This window comes from Sinocyclocheilus rhinocerous, unplaced genomic scaffold, assembly GCF_001515625.1.
Source record: "Sinocyclocheilus rhinocerous isolate Xijiao unplaced genomic scaffold, SAMN03320098_v1.1 scaffold1007, whole genome shotgun sequence".
Lineage (NCBI taxonomy): Eukaryota > Metazoa > Chordata > Actinopteri > Cypriniformes > Cyprinidae > Sinocyclocheilus > Sinocyclocheilus rhinocerous.
This window is the reverse complement of record NW_015631056.1, coordinates 791,575-806,842: the sequence shown is the minus strand read 5'-3', so window position 1 is coordinate 806,842 and position 15,268 is coordinate 791,575. Positions and strand designations below refer to the sequence as shown.

The window sequence follows — 15,268 nt, the reverse complement described above, 5'->3', positions numbered from 1 at the left end:
TTTCGTGCTGTAACTGCTATTAAAGTGGAGGAGATGATCAGTTCGCAGCCAACTGTCACTCCACATTAAACAGCACCAAAACGGCATTTAATATTTGAATAGATAGAATTTAAAATCTAAGACTTTGTTTCATATCAAAAGTAACAAATCACAAAGATTATTAAAATTTATTGAATGGGTAGGCACGCTACAATGTTCCGTTCATTATCTGACAGGCTAGACTAATTGATTCTTGGCATTTATGAATTAATATAATTTCATAAAAATGATAATCGATTAAAATCAAGAAATCGATGTTTTTTACCCAGCCATAGTTTAAATAATATTTAAGCATTTTTGAGAACTTGCTGTATTCTCTGTGTGCTCTGGTAAGCTTTTGAAAGCAGTTGATAAACAATTGAGGAGAAAAAAATAAAATGCTTCCTGATAGAACATGCAGAGCTCTGAGCCAACTCTTGAACACTAGATTGCAGCAGTAATTGGCCTGTGATTCGGGCTGAAACGATTAGTCGACATTATCGACAACGTTGAAAATGAAAAATTGTCGACAAATATTTTTGTTGTCGAGTAGCCGTTTGATCTCATATGACCTAATGTAAGAGCCTGCAATAACGCGGTTTGACCAGTGTGGCGCTGTAGCACAAGACTGTAATTCAGCTCTCCTGATGCAAATCAAGAGAAGAAGACGCAGCGGCAACGCTTCTGAGCAAACGCAGCCAAACCTGAAGCTGCTGAGCAGCGTTTGGGTGAATATGTAAATATATACTGCACGCTTTCCTGTCAATAACAAAATAAACGCATCAAAAACTGACAGCGGTGAGAAAGTAGCAGTTTAAAACGCATCTGATTACAGCGATGTGGATGTTTGCACGAGCTCTGCAGTTCAGTACTCCAGTAAAGTCCAGTCACGTCACGTTTATTTATATAGTACTTTATGCAATAGATAGCCTTAAATCAAGCAGCTTTGTGAGTCAGTGTTGCTTTCAGTTAGAATTACAACTTGATTTTCAGTTAAAAAGCAGCTCTCCAGTGTGGAGCTAGCAAATGATAAAATATTTTTAATAGTGGGGAAAAAAACATTTCATTAAAGTTATAGTTTGGTTTGCAGAGATCAAAGCTTGATCTAGCTCAGGACTGTTTTGATTATCATAACCCTACAAGGTATTTTAAGATAGATTATGTTGTGAATATTAGTTTATCCAAAAATAAAATGTCTTATCACTTAACCTTTATTTTGTTTCTTATCCAAATGACTTACAAAAAGATATTTTAGGCAGAATTATGTGTCATTCAGCTACTTTTTTCATATAGCTAATTAAACGGTGAATAAGAGAGTTTCTCTGCCATCTCATTTTGTGTGCCAAATATATTTATTTGTATAAATGAATTGTATAACTGTAATATAATATGACTTTCAAAAGCTGAAGTGATTACCTTAATTTATTTGTTAGAATATGTATAACTCAATATTTTAACTAATTGCAAAAGCTGAATAATCAATAAATGTCTACTAATTAATCAGCGAACTAATCGATGATTAGTCGATTCATCGTTCTAATAATCGTTAATCGATTATCAAAATAATCATTTGTTGCAGCCCTACCTGTGATATTCAGTTTTTGAGGTATAAATCGGTTCAGACCATCTCCAGACATGACCTCACCTGTCAGCACTGAAGGCCCTCTTGCACAGCTGTTATTCTGTTCTCAGAGTAAAAGGAACTGCTCTATTCAAGCCAGTTTGGTGCTTGAGGCTTATTGTCATAGCAGACGTGGTTGGAGCCCAGGGGAGCTAGAGTTAGATTCAAAACAGGAAAGGTTGGTTCTCTGTGGGTTGTGTTGACTGATTGAAAGCCAGTGTCAGAGTTCTTCCTCTGAAAACACGTCAACCAGAGGTTGGACGGTGTTATTAGTCACATTGTCTTGTAGACTCTTATACATTGTCAGACTACGTTGCACTGTCCAAAATAAGAAGAGTATATAACTGTCAAGATTTCAGGGTTGTGAAGGAAAGGGACTAGAAAAGCTGTTCGTGAGATGAAATATAAGGATCGCTGTGGGTAATTCATGTGTACAACTTTTGTTTGAGCAGATACTATAGTGTCGTGACGAAGTAAACTCTCCCTGGGTCAGGTCAAGGTCAGGCTATTCTTAGAATAAATGCTACTGTGCCAGGAAGTTGCTTTTTGAGTCTGAGGAAGGATGGGAGGAAAAACATGAATACTGTACTTTCCCACAATAGAAGTGGAAAATATAAGTGCCCTCATGCACACATGACAGTATAGGCCTAGTTAGTTTTTTTTCTTTTTCTCTATGTTCTCAGTTCCTCCTATTAATAAATGTTATGACAGTATAAGGTTAGCTTCACACATAAGCCACACATATTCAGATTCATGCCCATATTTACAGATTTCTATGGAAGGATATAGCGGCCTGTTTTCAAAAGGAATTGCAAATCTTGCATTACCGTTTGCGTTTTCGCTTTCATGAATGCACAGTGACTGCCCAAGTCCATTTGCAACTGTATTTCATATGTATTAAGAGTTATGAGCCTGTCATATTTAAATAGCAATATTAATTACCACGTCTGCTTTTTCACTCTCTCTGTGTTGTGCCTGTAACCTGCCAAAACTCAAATGGAATCACAATTCCTTTAGCATTTAAATTTCCGATGCCTTATACAGAAACCTATCAGTCATTGTCAGGGGTGGGACTATACTATGGGGCATGTTTGTATTGTGAGGTGACGTCACTCACAGACGACTGAATGAACAGACAGTGCAACCCGGGTCTATTTATATTCTTGGCACCTCACACAATAACTAATTCCTTCGTTTTTACCCCAAATGCAGCGACTATCCCCTGCTAACAGCGGGAGCCACAACGGTACGCACAATAGGTCAATATTCACTATTAACCAAACGCTTTTCATACAGCAAGCTCCAAGACAGCAATAAATTCATAATCACTTTTGCTGGATGGTGACATTGCTGGCCATATATTACTGATTGAGTTGTAGTTTAGTTTGTCATTTTTTCAAGTTTGGCTGGCTCCCAGTAACCATTTTATAATTTATGACCGTTATTTTAAGGATAAATTCAGTGTGGTGAACTGGAAATCACTTTTTTTTTTCTTTTTTTTCTTTTTTTTTTTTTGCCCTACATGGTGCACCTCCCTGACGTAGTGCCCTGGGCACGTGTCCAGTCATCCATTTGGTTAAAACAGCCCCAATAGAGCCGCAGATGTATTAGGCAGCAGAAACTCTGTCAGTATGAAAGCTCAATGCCCTGTAATGCTGATTTGCTTACGTGCTGCAGACACAGGATGTTTGAAACGGGCCTAAGCCTTGTAATTTAGAGATAATGAGTCATCATGTTGCAGCTCAAAGTGTAATTCCAAAAGTCACAGAGGTTTATCCTCACTCTGTCACCACTCGATACTTTCGATACTGATGTTGTATCGAAAGGATCGATCCTCACATCAAAATATCGATTCTACAGTGCAATGGTTTTTTAAACCATTAATTTTATTTATTTATCTAGAAATTCAGTGCATAAAATAAGCTTCTAAGTGGAAAAATAGACTATATTAACGAATAATTGTATTGGATAGAACCATTTCTCCTGCTCATCGGAACCTCTATGATCGGAACACACGCAAATACTGAAAGTAAACGTGTGTCTGTGTGTGTGTGTGTGTAAAATAGTATATCAGTCTGGCGAGTAAACAAAAAAATTTACTAGCCAATGGCGATTATATTGCCAAGGTGTGCGTAGAGGGTTGACAGTTTACCTGTTAAATTTCTGCACCAGGTCTTGTGTTCAATAATTGCTAGTCAGATCACAACCGGTCACTGATTTTCATCTCTCTTTTTCTCTCTTCCTCCTTTTATTCTGTAGGTCAGTATGGGAAATCCCTGAGCAAGTATATTCGACATTATGAAGGCCTGTCCTACGACACCGACGTCTTACACAGCAAGCACCAGAGGGCTAAGAGAGCTCTGTCTCACCAGGACCAGTTCCTGCACCTGGACTTCCACGCTCACGGCAGGTCAGCCAAAACTGTCTTGCTCTTCCTGCTCAGTTGTTGTTTGTGGAAGAATGGATGTGTCTTGTTTTGGTTTAATACTCGTCCTCTGAGCATTTATGAGGGGAAATGTGCTTCATAGATCTTACGTTTTGTGAAAATCCAGTCTTTTTTTCCTTTAGGATTGACCCTGGATTGTTCTACCTGAGGTTACACTTTTTTACAGAGCATTACAAAATGGTAGAGACCCCCAGTGATTCAGCACTCCAGGCAATGCGGAAACAAATTGATCAGGCTTAGATCTTTGGCTTAGATCTTTGGGGTCTGGTAAACAGCCCGCTGACAGAAATCTTCCCGTTTCTGTGGTTTGTGATCATGTCTTTAGCGTCGTTCTGTTCTCGGATGGTACAACTGGTGCCATATAATTACACCTGAGGCAGTGTAGTAATATGCCCAGTCAGCATTTACACAGGATATGATTTGCACTATTCTGATGCCAGATTTTGTCTTACTATGACAGACACTGTCTTCCCTTACAGCTTTATGACATATCTCAGTAGTAAATAAACAGTTCATTGCTCACTGTACAGTAGTAACTTTAATATAGCTGCCAGCTTTTTTACTCTACATTCCCCTCTATATTTAATCTACAGATTTCATCTGACACAAACCTTTTTTGTAGTCTTTATTTCACTACAGGGATTTTAGAAAGATTCATTTTTTAGTCTCTGATAAAGTAGAGAAACTGATGAAATTGCACTGGGTCTTCATGAAAGAATTATTGCAGGTTTAATACAAGTTACCCTCTACAGCATCTGTAGCTTGATGTCGATTACCACAGAAGATAATTTCAACTCGTACCTCAGTCTGAATAAAAATGACAAAACATGTACAGCCTCTCCCCATGAAAGTCTTTGCTGCATATTTATCGTAGGGTTTAAAAGCAGAAATGTTAAGCTTGTATTTTTGTTAACATTCTTACATGAATTATTCATTTAAAAAATAACTTGATCTGTACAGTTTTTTTTTTTACAGTCCAAAGGGTTGCTCATACTGACAGCAATTTGCAGCAGCAAAGTGACAGGATATTATTCCTTTTTAGCAAGAGTTGGTGATTTTCTTTGACACAAGCAAAAGATACAATTGGCAAAGAAACAAAGTTGAGCAGAGCTCAGCTTTATGCAAATGACCAGCGACACATTAAATGTAACATTTATTTGCTGCCTTTAAAACTGACCCCAATGGGCTTCCATTGTAAGTGCATTACTGTTAACACATTTTTCCTTTGTTTTTATAAACCAAGGCATGTGTCAAAATTATATCTTTTTTTAGCAACTTTCTACAGATGCCTTTCAACAAAGCTTAAGTTTATTTAACTACATTAATTTATCCAGTAATAATTCATCAAGGACTTGTGATTTCAGGTCTTTTAAGGACCATTAAGCACATACAAGCCTTTCTCAGTATATTGTGATGGAATGAACGAGCATCTGAATGAATGAAATAAAACCAAACATGCAAACAATTAGCCTTGTTTTATTAGCCTGTGCTGTTGGGACTTGTAAGAGACATGTCGCCTTAATTTATCTCAGCCTCCCTTTTGACGGCAGTAGTGTTCCCTTCTGTCCCTGGCTGCTATATGAAAACAAGTGAAAGTGACAGTTGGGGGTTCGGTGCCTTGCTCAAGGGTCTCACCTCAGTCGTGGTATTGAGGGTGGAAGAGAGCGCTGGTTATTCACTCCCCCCTCTGACAATTCCTGCCAGACCTGAGACTCGAACCTGCAACCTTCGGGTTACAAGTCCAACTCTCTAACCATTAGGCCACGACAAGAGTCAAAGGACAGGAATATCTGAGCCTGCTAAGCTCAATGACATAATCTTTCCTACAACGGGACAGATCTGTCTGTGTGTTCCTGTGATTGAATGTTGAAAGCTAGTTGGCAGCTCTCTCACATTGAACGTTTGGTTTTGACTTGTTCTGTGTGTTGGTAGACATCTTAGACAACATTTGCTTGGATGTGTGTCAAGATAAAAGAGTAAGCATAGACCAGAAATTACTGCTCAAGTGCAGATTACCGTACTGTACATACTTTTCCTTATGCACATACACATGTGCACAAGCACTAGTGTATTCCTTTGTGTCGTGACAAAAGAACACACCAAAACACACACACGCAAGTCCACATAACCATCTGCTTTCTTCTTGCCTGCATGTTTGTGAAAGAGTGTTCAGCAGCCTAAAAATAGCACATCCCAAGCGTACTTTTATTTTCACTTTCTGAAAATAAAAGAATGAAGTGAGACTAAAGGAAAACAGCAGCTTACAAAGGAAGTATTGTTATTATCAGTGAGTGAGTATGCCACAACGGATGCTACATTAAATTGTCATTATGGACCTCAGAAAATCTGGATGAAACTAAACATAGGTGAAAACAGGGTCCAAATGTTGTGCGATTCAATTACTTAAAACATATTCGGATCTAGTCAGAAATCCATGTCCATGACTGCATCATATATATTTAGTGCAAAGACTCTTCTGAGACACCAGGTGAAATACTTCTGAAATACCGGTGTAAACCGCAATCCGTCTCATCTGGATCATCCAAGATGGATGTTGATATCAGGTGTAAACAGGGCCCTTGTTTGCATGATCTCAGAGGGCTCTTTCTCCCTTTGGACATCAAAGGTCTCTTTTGAAGCCATTGTACTCAAACATGATGGTCATCTATTGTGAAAGGGGTTCTGAGAGGCCAAAATGTGAGTCAAGTTGATGTTTAAATGCCTAACTGGATCTTTGAGTGTGCCACAGCATATGAAGTGCCCATTTGTCACATCTAATGGAGTGTTTTGTCTTTAAATACATCATTATTCATGAATCAGCCTTATTATGTTTGGATGCTGAATTTAATTATGTAATAAGGCTGAAGTGCTCATTGAATGATGCCATATGTATTCATTTGTCTGTAAGCGTGCTACATGAGAATGTCTGATAACTTAAAGTCAAAGAAAATTGCACTTATAATTAATTTGAAGATGTGTTACTGAGAAGATTCATTATCTGAGGTTGGAGAATCTTTTGCATTTAATAAAACGTGCTAATGAGCAGACAGACATCATTAAATGTTAATAAGTTGCCCTTGGATCAGTTGCCTTCATATTAATATTGATCTAGGCTACTTCACTTTTATTGGTTTCTGAAATCAAATTAGCAATTATTTTAGGGATGCACCAATATTAAATGTCTGGTTGACACTGTTGCTGATATTAAAGCCTTGAAAATATATTTTTTTAATGCTTCAAATTAATTTAAGCATTACAACACTATAATGTTCAGTATTAAAATGGATGTTCATTTTGAGCTTTGCTAAGATTACATTTAGCAGGGTTATGAATATATAAAGCATTATGTTTAATTTTAAACTATATTAAAATAGAAAACAGTTATTTTCATTTGTGAAAATATTTCACAATATTACTTTTTTACTGTATTTGTAACCAAATAAATGCAGCCCTGGTGAACATAAGATTTGGTGAAGATTTCATTCAAAAACATTAAATATTGTAACTGACTCCACACTATTTAACTGTAGTGTACATCCACTATCAACCAATACCAATAATCAATATAACAAATATACATGGGGCACGTGATATACTCAACTTTTTTCTTTTCTGCACACAGATTCCCTGTATGACCTTAATTGTACCACAACATCAGACAGTAAACCCTAACTGCTGGATAGTTTGCATATAACAAGCCTTGGTGTTCTCGGTTATCACTGAATGCAGTTTTGTTTAGTTTCTGACATTAACTCAGGAACTCAACTGAAAGTTCAGACACATATGGGATGGTGTGCCTCCAAACAGTTGTCTGTGACTGAAAGCAGTGTATTTGCGTGCGTGCTTTATATTTGGTGTGTTTTGCCTATTGGGATTAGCGGTTTAAGCCGCAGTGGAGCATCATGCCAGATGTGGAACAGAATGAGCCCTGAAGCTAATCTCTCCAAGGTGAGTCCACAGCCGCACTCATTCCCCTCTGCAGAAGCAGAGAGGCTTACGAGTGAATGAATATTTAACAATGCAGGAGATTCATGGGGAATCACATCACCGTATAACTTGAGTTTAGTCATTGTGAGTCTTGTGAGTAAATACTTTCACATCTCTTCCCAGATCAGTCTGCCTTTTCTCTTACTGAAAAAGTGAGATAATCTCTGTACTGTTCCTGCAATGTCACAGGTCCTCACACACATGAGTTGCAGTGATGTCATAGTCAGAATGAGCAGTGTATTTACATTACATTACCGTACATTAGCAGTCACTTTCTTATCCAAGGTGACTTTGAGTATATAATCTATGGCACAGTCCCTCTGGAGCAACCCAGGCTCAAGTGTCTAGTTGAAGGGCACAATAGTGATAGGATCCCAGTTATTCATGAATGAGGGCTTGTACTGGTAACTTTATGATGGCATACTGAGGTAAGACAACTGCCTATAACTTCCCCAAGCCCTTTAGGTTTTGGCAAGGCTTTGGAAGACAAAAAGCATAGGCTGACTGTGTCATCTCTCAGTTGATTTTTAAAAAAAAGTCTCCAACTAAACAAAGCTGAACTGAGAGCTTGTGATTTAACCTCTAGGGAAGTAACTGTATACATCAGTGGCAAAGCAGCACGAAGTTAGAGGAGGTTAGTTTGTCATTTTGTTGACTGTTTTTCTGCTTTTCAGCTCACATCAGTCTGATCTTATGGGAATCCTTCTGTGATTTGCAGTTTTGGGTTCTTTGGTTTCATAAACAGTGGTTACTTTGACTGTTAAATACATACAAATTCCACAAATGCATTCCAAGTCAATTGCTTTGTAGTAGGGATGCAGAATATATAGGATATATTGGATATAGATCTATATATATATAATTTTTTTTTTTGGTCCAAGACTGGATAGTAAATGTCACTGAATGTCGAAGAAAATGCTTGCGTTCATTGTTTACTGCCTCTGTAGATTGCATCGCCTTTGGAGATGCAAAGAGTGGAAAGTAGACAGTGGAAAACACTTATTATCGTGTTTTACCATCGGAGACAATGGAAGAATTAGAACAGTAGAAGAAGCATAAAAGATCTGAAACCAGAAAACAGAAATCTCTGATGGCAGAGAAAATTCTAAGTAGTGATGCCCAAATTGACAGGTAAGGGAATTTATTACTGTGTAGACCGCTCTCTAACTGTGCGTTCACACCGGCGCCGTCGAGAGCGTCAAAAATCGCTCTGGCCGCCCTGCCAACAACGCTGTAGAAAGATTCGTGGACGCTCTGACGCTCTGACGTCGATCGAATGCTTATCTTGTATTTAAAGGGGGAAAAAGAGATCTCTTTAATACAGTACTAAGGCCCCGTCCACACGGAGACGCGTTTAGCTGTATACACATAAATTTTGTATCGTATAGGCATTTCGTCCACACAGATTCGGCGTTTTGGGAGAGTGAAACCGAGGTCCCAGAGTGGATAAATCTGAAAACGCCGCCCTTGCGTTTTCGTGTGGACAGCGAATCCGTATATTTTCTGAAACGATGACGTCATCAGCCCACGCCCCTAGTCAGAAACCGCTACGTCACGTAACAGCAACAAAAGCATGAACAAACACTGAACGATTGTCTTTTTATTAACTAACATTAACACAGATTAATAAACGTATTGTTCCATGTTCGTTTGTATACCGCGCGCAAGGTTTATGCGCATAGTCCAAGTCGTCTTCTCCGTTTTTAGTGTATCTCTGTGGCAGAATTGCAGCGCCACATACTGGTCTGGCATGTATACTACATCGTTTTGTGGTTTCATGTGGACGCAGATATTTCGAGACGAGGGTAAAAAAAGATCAGATAGAGAAAGCTCTGGCTTCGCGTGGACGTAGCCTAAAACTCACTAGTATAAGTGTAATTTACATAAAACTCAGAGCTGATCATGCTGATCCACGTCAGTAGTCTTTAGTGCAGCATCTAACACTTTTGTGGTATCTGTACTTAAAGTAATCAGATAACCGTGATTCTAACGCTAGCTAAAAACTGCTGAATGACCCTTTAAAGTTAATCTTTTTATTAATAAATTATTCATCTGTAGCAAATGTCAAAAATAATATATTTTTTTCCATACTTTGAATCAGAATCAGAAAGAGCTTTATTGCCAAGTGTTTTACACACACAAGGAATTTGTCTTGGTGTCAGGAGCTTTGTAATGTTGTGATGCCATTTAATTTTACTTTTTATTTATTTATTTATTTATTTATTTTTTATTGTATTTACACAAAAGAGTATTTTAATATTGTCCATTTATCAGTTATTGACCATAATATGAAAATACATATTGACTTATTGGTACTTGCCAGAATTTCAATATCTGGACAGCATTGGTGCATATCAACATTATGTAATAGATTACAGCTCTCCTAATTTCATAGTTTTTAGTATATATTGGCTCTGAAAATGAATCCCAACCTTCTCAAAAGGGAGAGGTGGTATAACAGAAAGTGATTTAGGCTTTGCTATGCAGACAGCGAGGGTGTTAAGAGATCATAAACCAGCTCAGTGTATATATTAGCCTTGAGTTTATTGATTACACACAGCCATGATCTCGATGAAATTCCCTTTTCTTCCTCTCCACCAACTGCATAAATATACCAGTCAGCAGGCATACGGTGAACCAGCACATTAAATAATTGTCTTTGTGTGTTGTGATGATGTTTCTGTCTCTCCTAATCGCTGATGCTGCACTTTTGCCAGCATGTCACTCATTGCTTTTCTAGCGTAACCTTTTTTTATTTTTTATTCAGTGGCGGAAACGGGCTTCCATAGATATCTTTTCGGCTTCAGACATCTTTTCCTCTCTCTGTCAGTACCTTTTTCTGTCTCTCCTTTCAGTACCGTGTTCATGTAGGTGGAAGCACCCTCGATTGCTCCCCCCTCCCCCTCCCCCCGCTGGACTGCGTTCATATTATTTTTATTTGGGTCCAAACCGTGGTCATCAAGCCAGCAGATGTTTACCCGTTGCTTGGTAACGACGGCGTAGGAGAAGGCGGCAAAATGCGTAGCATTGCTCTCTTCACTTTTATATTTGTTTTTGAACCATTGGTTTTGTTTCCAAAGATTTCATACATAACGGCACTTACGTCTGTCTTATAAATGTACTGCAAATGCTCTAAAGTACGCTGAAGGCTTACAGCAATTAGATATACAGAATCATGCTCATCAGAAAAGTGAGCACACAAACACATTTTTATCAAATAATCAGTGTTGGGGGTAATGCATTACAAGTAACGCGAGAGGCATTGTGTGCGCTGTGTGAACATGATGTTACTGTAGTTGTAGACTAAATGTGTACATGCATTTACTCATCACACTTACACAAAAATAGATTCAGTATTACTCAAAATGCATAAAAATAGTGAAATGCAAACTCCGAATAAGCCTGCAATAATTAAATATATTAAATAACACAGATATCCTTTATGTATTTAATCCCATATTATTAACCAATGTCTTTGCTGCTGACCTTTAGTGATCCAATTCAACCATACTAATAAGCAAAAGTGACTTTAGATAAACATAACATTTGTGTTTCGGTTTTTTTATTGCTGAAAAGAGAAAAATGAGCCCAGCCTAGATGAGAAAAAGTAATGCAAAGGTTTGTTAGTCCCTGAGAAGGTCAGAGAGAATTACCTCTGTCATTTGACTCCTGCCCCCAGCTCTCAGAGCTATAGCAAGCTGGGCTTCAGATGCCCACCTCAATACTGTGGATGAACTCACGTGTTTGTTTAACCAGAGTTCGGTGATAGATGCAGTATCACTTCACTGCAGGATCTTACCCAACCGCTTTTCCAAAGAGGTGTCCTATTATAAGGTGTTTTCTGTGTGGGAACTCTGTAGGTGTGGCCATTTTACACAATCATAGTCAAAATGTTTTGTTGTTGTGGAAAAAAAAGAAGATGCAGATGAGTGCCTGCATTTGAATACACACTTTCAAACATATTTATTTATTAACTAAAAGCATGCATATTAAGCTTACAGTACTTGGTGTTTCATGTAGTCCAACTCACTTGCATTTTTATTATAAATAGCATTTTATAAGGCAAATTTTGTTTATGCTAGTGACTGCTTCAAAAAAGATTTTTAAAATACTTTTATATAAGACTGTATAGACATTATGTATGTTATTTTAGTCTTTAGTCTTCCTTAAAGACAAAATGTCTGTGCATATGTTCCATAAGATTTCCCCCCCTTTAATTACACCACATGTGTACTCGTATAAGCTGATATTCAAAGTGGAATTACATTGGCTAATGAAATTTTAAAAGAAAATTGTCCCCTAAAGCAAGAGGATTGTCATCTAAGACCCCAGTCATTTAAAAGCATTAAATATAATTTTTGTCACATATTCAACTGTAATTGATGCTCTCTGTTAATCATTAAAGAAAGAATTACTCAAAACGGTGGAAGGATTGCTGTTGGAAGGACGGTCTGTCTCCTGATCCCAAACAAATAAATTTAATACAACCAAACACCACCATAGCAACCTACCCAGAAATGCTCTAGAAGAGCTGGAAAGACTTATAAGATTGTCAGTTTTTGCTGGAACTAAATGTATGACTAATGGAGTATTCATGCTCTAATGATTAGTAAGTTGGGGTGCTAAAAGAGATCCAAATTCAGGAGTGCAATTTTTTTAGACAATCCGTGCCATGCATCTAATTTTGCAATACTGTTGGAAATTTTTGTGGCTGAAACAAGAACAAATTTTGTTGTGGAACTAAATGTACATGTCCATGCAAACACGGCTGGAACTTTCCACTCCATTAAACAGGCACAGATTTATAATTACAGCATAAAAAATTACACTGACTCCTTCACTGTGCCAGTGCTCCTGAACTTTACACAATTTTGATTGTGATATTTTTGTGTACCCAGGTCTCAACCACTACTGTTTCTCAGTGCAAATAAAAATTGCCTGTTTTGTCGGTACGACTGAGCACAGCAGCATTAAATTTGATTGCATAGATATTGAAAATGACTGTTCAGATCTTCTATTTAGCATTTTAAAATGACTCAGTTTCTTTTACCGTTTAAATAAAATTGCTGAAGTTGTAATAATGTCAGCCTTTTATGCTAAGAACATGCAGACCAGGAGACCTGTGGTGTCACATTTTTGTAGTCATCATGAGAGGGAGCATGTGTGTGTGGTAAACACGCTATTTCTTCTGTGTAAAACAGGCAAGGCAGGGTCACATGGTCTTCATGTGATGCGTATCTCCCCTCTCACACCCTCATGTGAGCTCAGAGAACAGAGAGATTAGGAAAAGTTGAGTATGAACACAGTCTTCTTACATTCTTCTGAAATTCCTGAAGAATGAGTGTTGGGCATGTGATCCAAATAAGATCCCCTCTCTCTGTGAGAGAAGTCTGTAATATTAGTTTTAATAATTCTGATTCAACCTCTTCGTCAGCTCTGTAATTCTCAATTATGCGCTATGAAACACACTGTTTTCTTTGGGTTTTGGAAGCAAAATAAATCATCAATGAGCAACAGACAGCTTAAAAAACAGTATGAAACTTTGCTGAGTGTTTTTCTGACCATGATCTTCAGTTTGTTTGTTTTCTTAGAAGCCCTGCAGAGCTCTTCAGATGTCCTGCCACACAAAAACTCAATGACATTTTTTGAGGGGTTTCATCTGCTGTCCATATTTATTAGTATTGATCACAGTGAAGGGACTCGAAGCACAGAGGTGGCTGAAATAACAAAGGAAGTGCTGAGAGCTCACAGCAGGGTTACATAAGGATCTGGTCCTGACCGCAGACTGCGAGAAGAAATAAATATTTTATTTATTGCTTTAAACCGTGCATGTTGTTTGTTGTTACGGGAAAATGGAATTGAGATGAAGAGGTATTCAAAGTTTTTCTTCAAGCTAATGACTTTGTGTGGTCTGTTTTTTCTACTGAAAATAAGATGCAGAGGTTGAAATATCATTTTGTTATGGAGCTTTCTTTAAAAGAGATATACATTTATATAGCCTGGTCAGGATTTATCTGTATTTTAGAGCTTTAAGCAAAATACTATGAGAAAACCAAAAAATTGATCTTTAACAGTAATTTTTAACAACAGTTGGATTAAATTAGACTCATATTCAGTTGTTGTTGTTTTTTCTAAAGAAACTTTTAACCAACAAGGTTAGAGGTGCTCTGAGTGGTTTCTTGCTTAAAAAAGCCCAGCCCTCTGATATTCTTTGTGTAAATTAAAAATTTTAAATGATTGTTTTCTATTTTCAAATGCACTTTATTCCTGTGATGACAAAGTTGAATTTTCAGCAGCCATTACTCCAGTCTCTGGTTCTTTCTGAAGGATCAGTATCACATGATCATTCTAATATGCTGATTTGGAGCTCAAGAAACATTTCTTATTATGATCAATGTTGTAAACGTTGTGCTGCTTAACATTTTTGTGGAAACCATGCATTTTTTGTTTGTCAGGATTCTTTGACGCAGAGAAAAGCATTTGTTTAAAAGTCTAAAGGATTTATTTGCCAGTTTTATCCACAATTCCAATCACTTAGAAAAGTAAAAGCACCATTTAAAGTTCATGTAAAAATGCTGCAAAATGAATTGCAATAACAACACTGAAGCTTTTCTTAGCAAGCACCACAAAAGATTCTCTCTGTCTCGCTCACTGACAAACACACTTTATTATCATTTCAGTGATCTCTACAGTCCAAATATGTCCTGTCTGTAGCAGTATGTGCTGTACAGAAGATGTTAACTCATCACCAGATAGGTTCTTTATGAGTTTTGTACTGAAAAGTTCTTAGAAAGCTTTCCCGTCCATCCATCAAACGGTTAACAGCTCCTGCACCTGAATCTCTGCTGCTGTGCTCTAATGTTGTTCTTATTCATCTGCACCTCACTCTCTCTCACTGTCTCCTCTAGTGGTCGACCGATATATCGCCAAGGCATCGGCCGATAAGTTTTTCTGTTTGGCCGATGCGTTCGAGGCGCATATTTTATTTTGATGGCGCGCCGGACGTTTATTTTGACGGCACTGAGAGCGGCAGGGCCTGAGCACACAGTGTTCACATTCTCCCTCTTGTTCGCTGTCGTCGTTAACAGTTCTGTCTAAATACGGATAGAAGTCTGTCTAATAATCCGATAGAACTGTCAAAGTAACTAAAATGTATACAAAAAGTATTATAACGATTGCTTTTATATTATTAGTAA

The 15,268-nt window shown here is 37.7% G+C and overlaps 1 protein-coding gene across 1 annotated transcript in view; it reads left to right on the top strand.

Moving 5' to 3' along the window:
- Positions 1-2,830: 2,830 nt before the first annotated feature.
- Positions 2,831-15,268, top strand: part of LOC107741424 (disintegrin and metalloproteinase domain-containing protein 10-like) — a 59,372-nt gene continuing 46,934 nt past the window's right edge. Inside the window, exons 1-2 of the mRNA XM_016554148.1 lie at positions 2,831-2,885; positions 3,899-4,049. Of these exons, the coding sequence (XP_016409634.1) occupies positions 2,846-2,885; positions 3,899-4,049 (191 nt within the window). The 5' untranslated portion in view covers positions 2,831-2,845. The remainder of the gene's footprint in view (positions 2,886-3,898; positions 4,050-15,268) is intronic.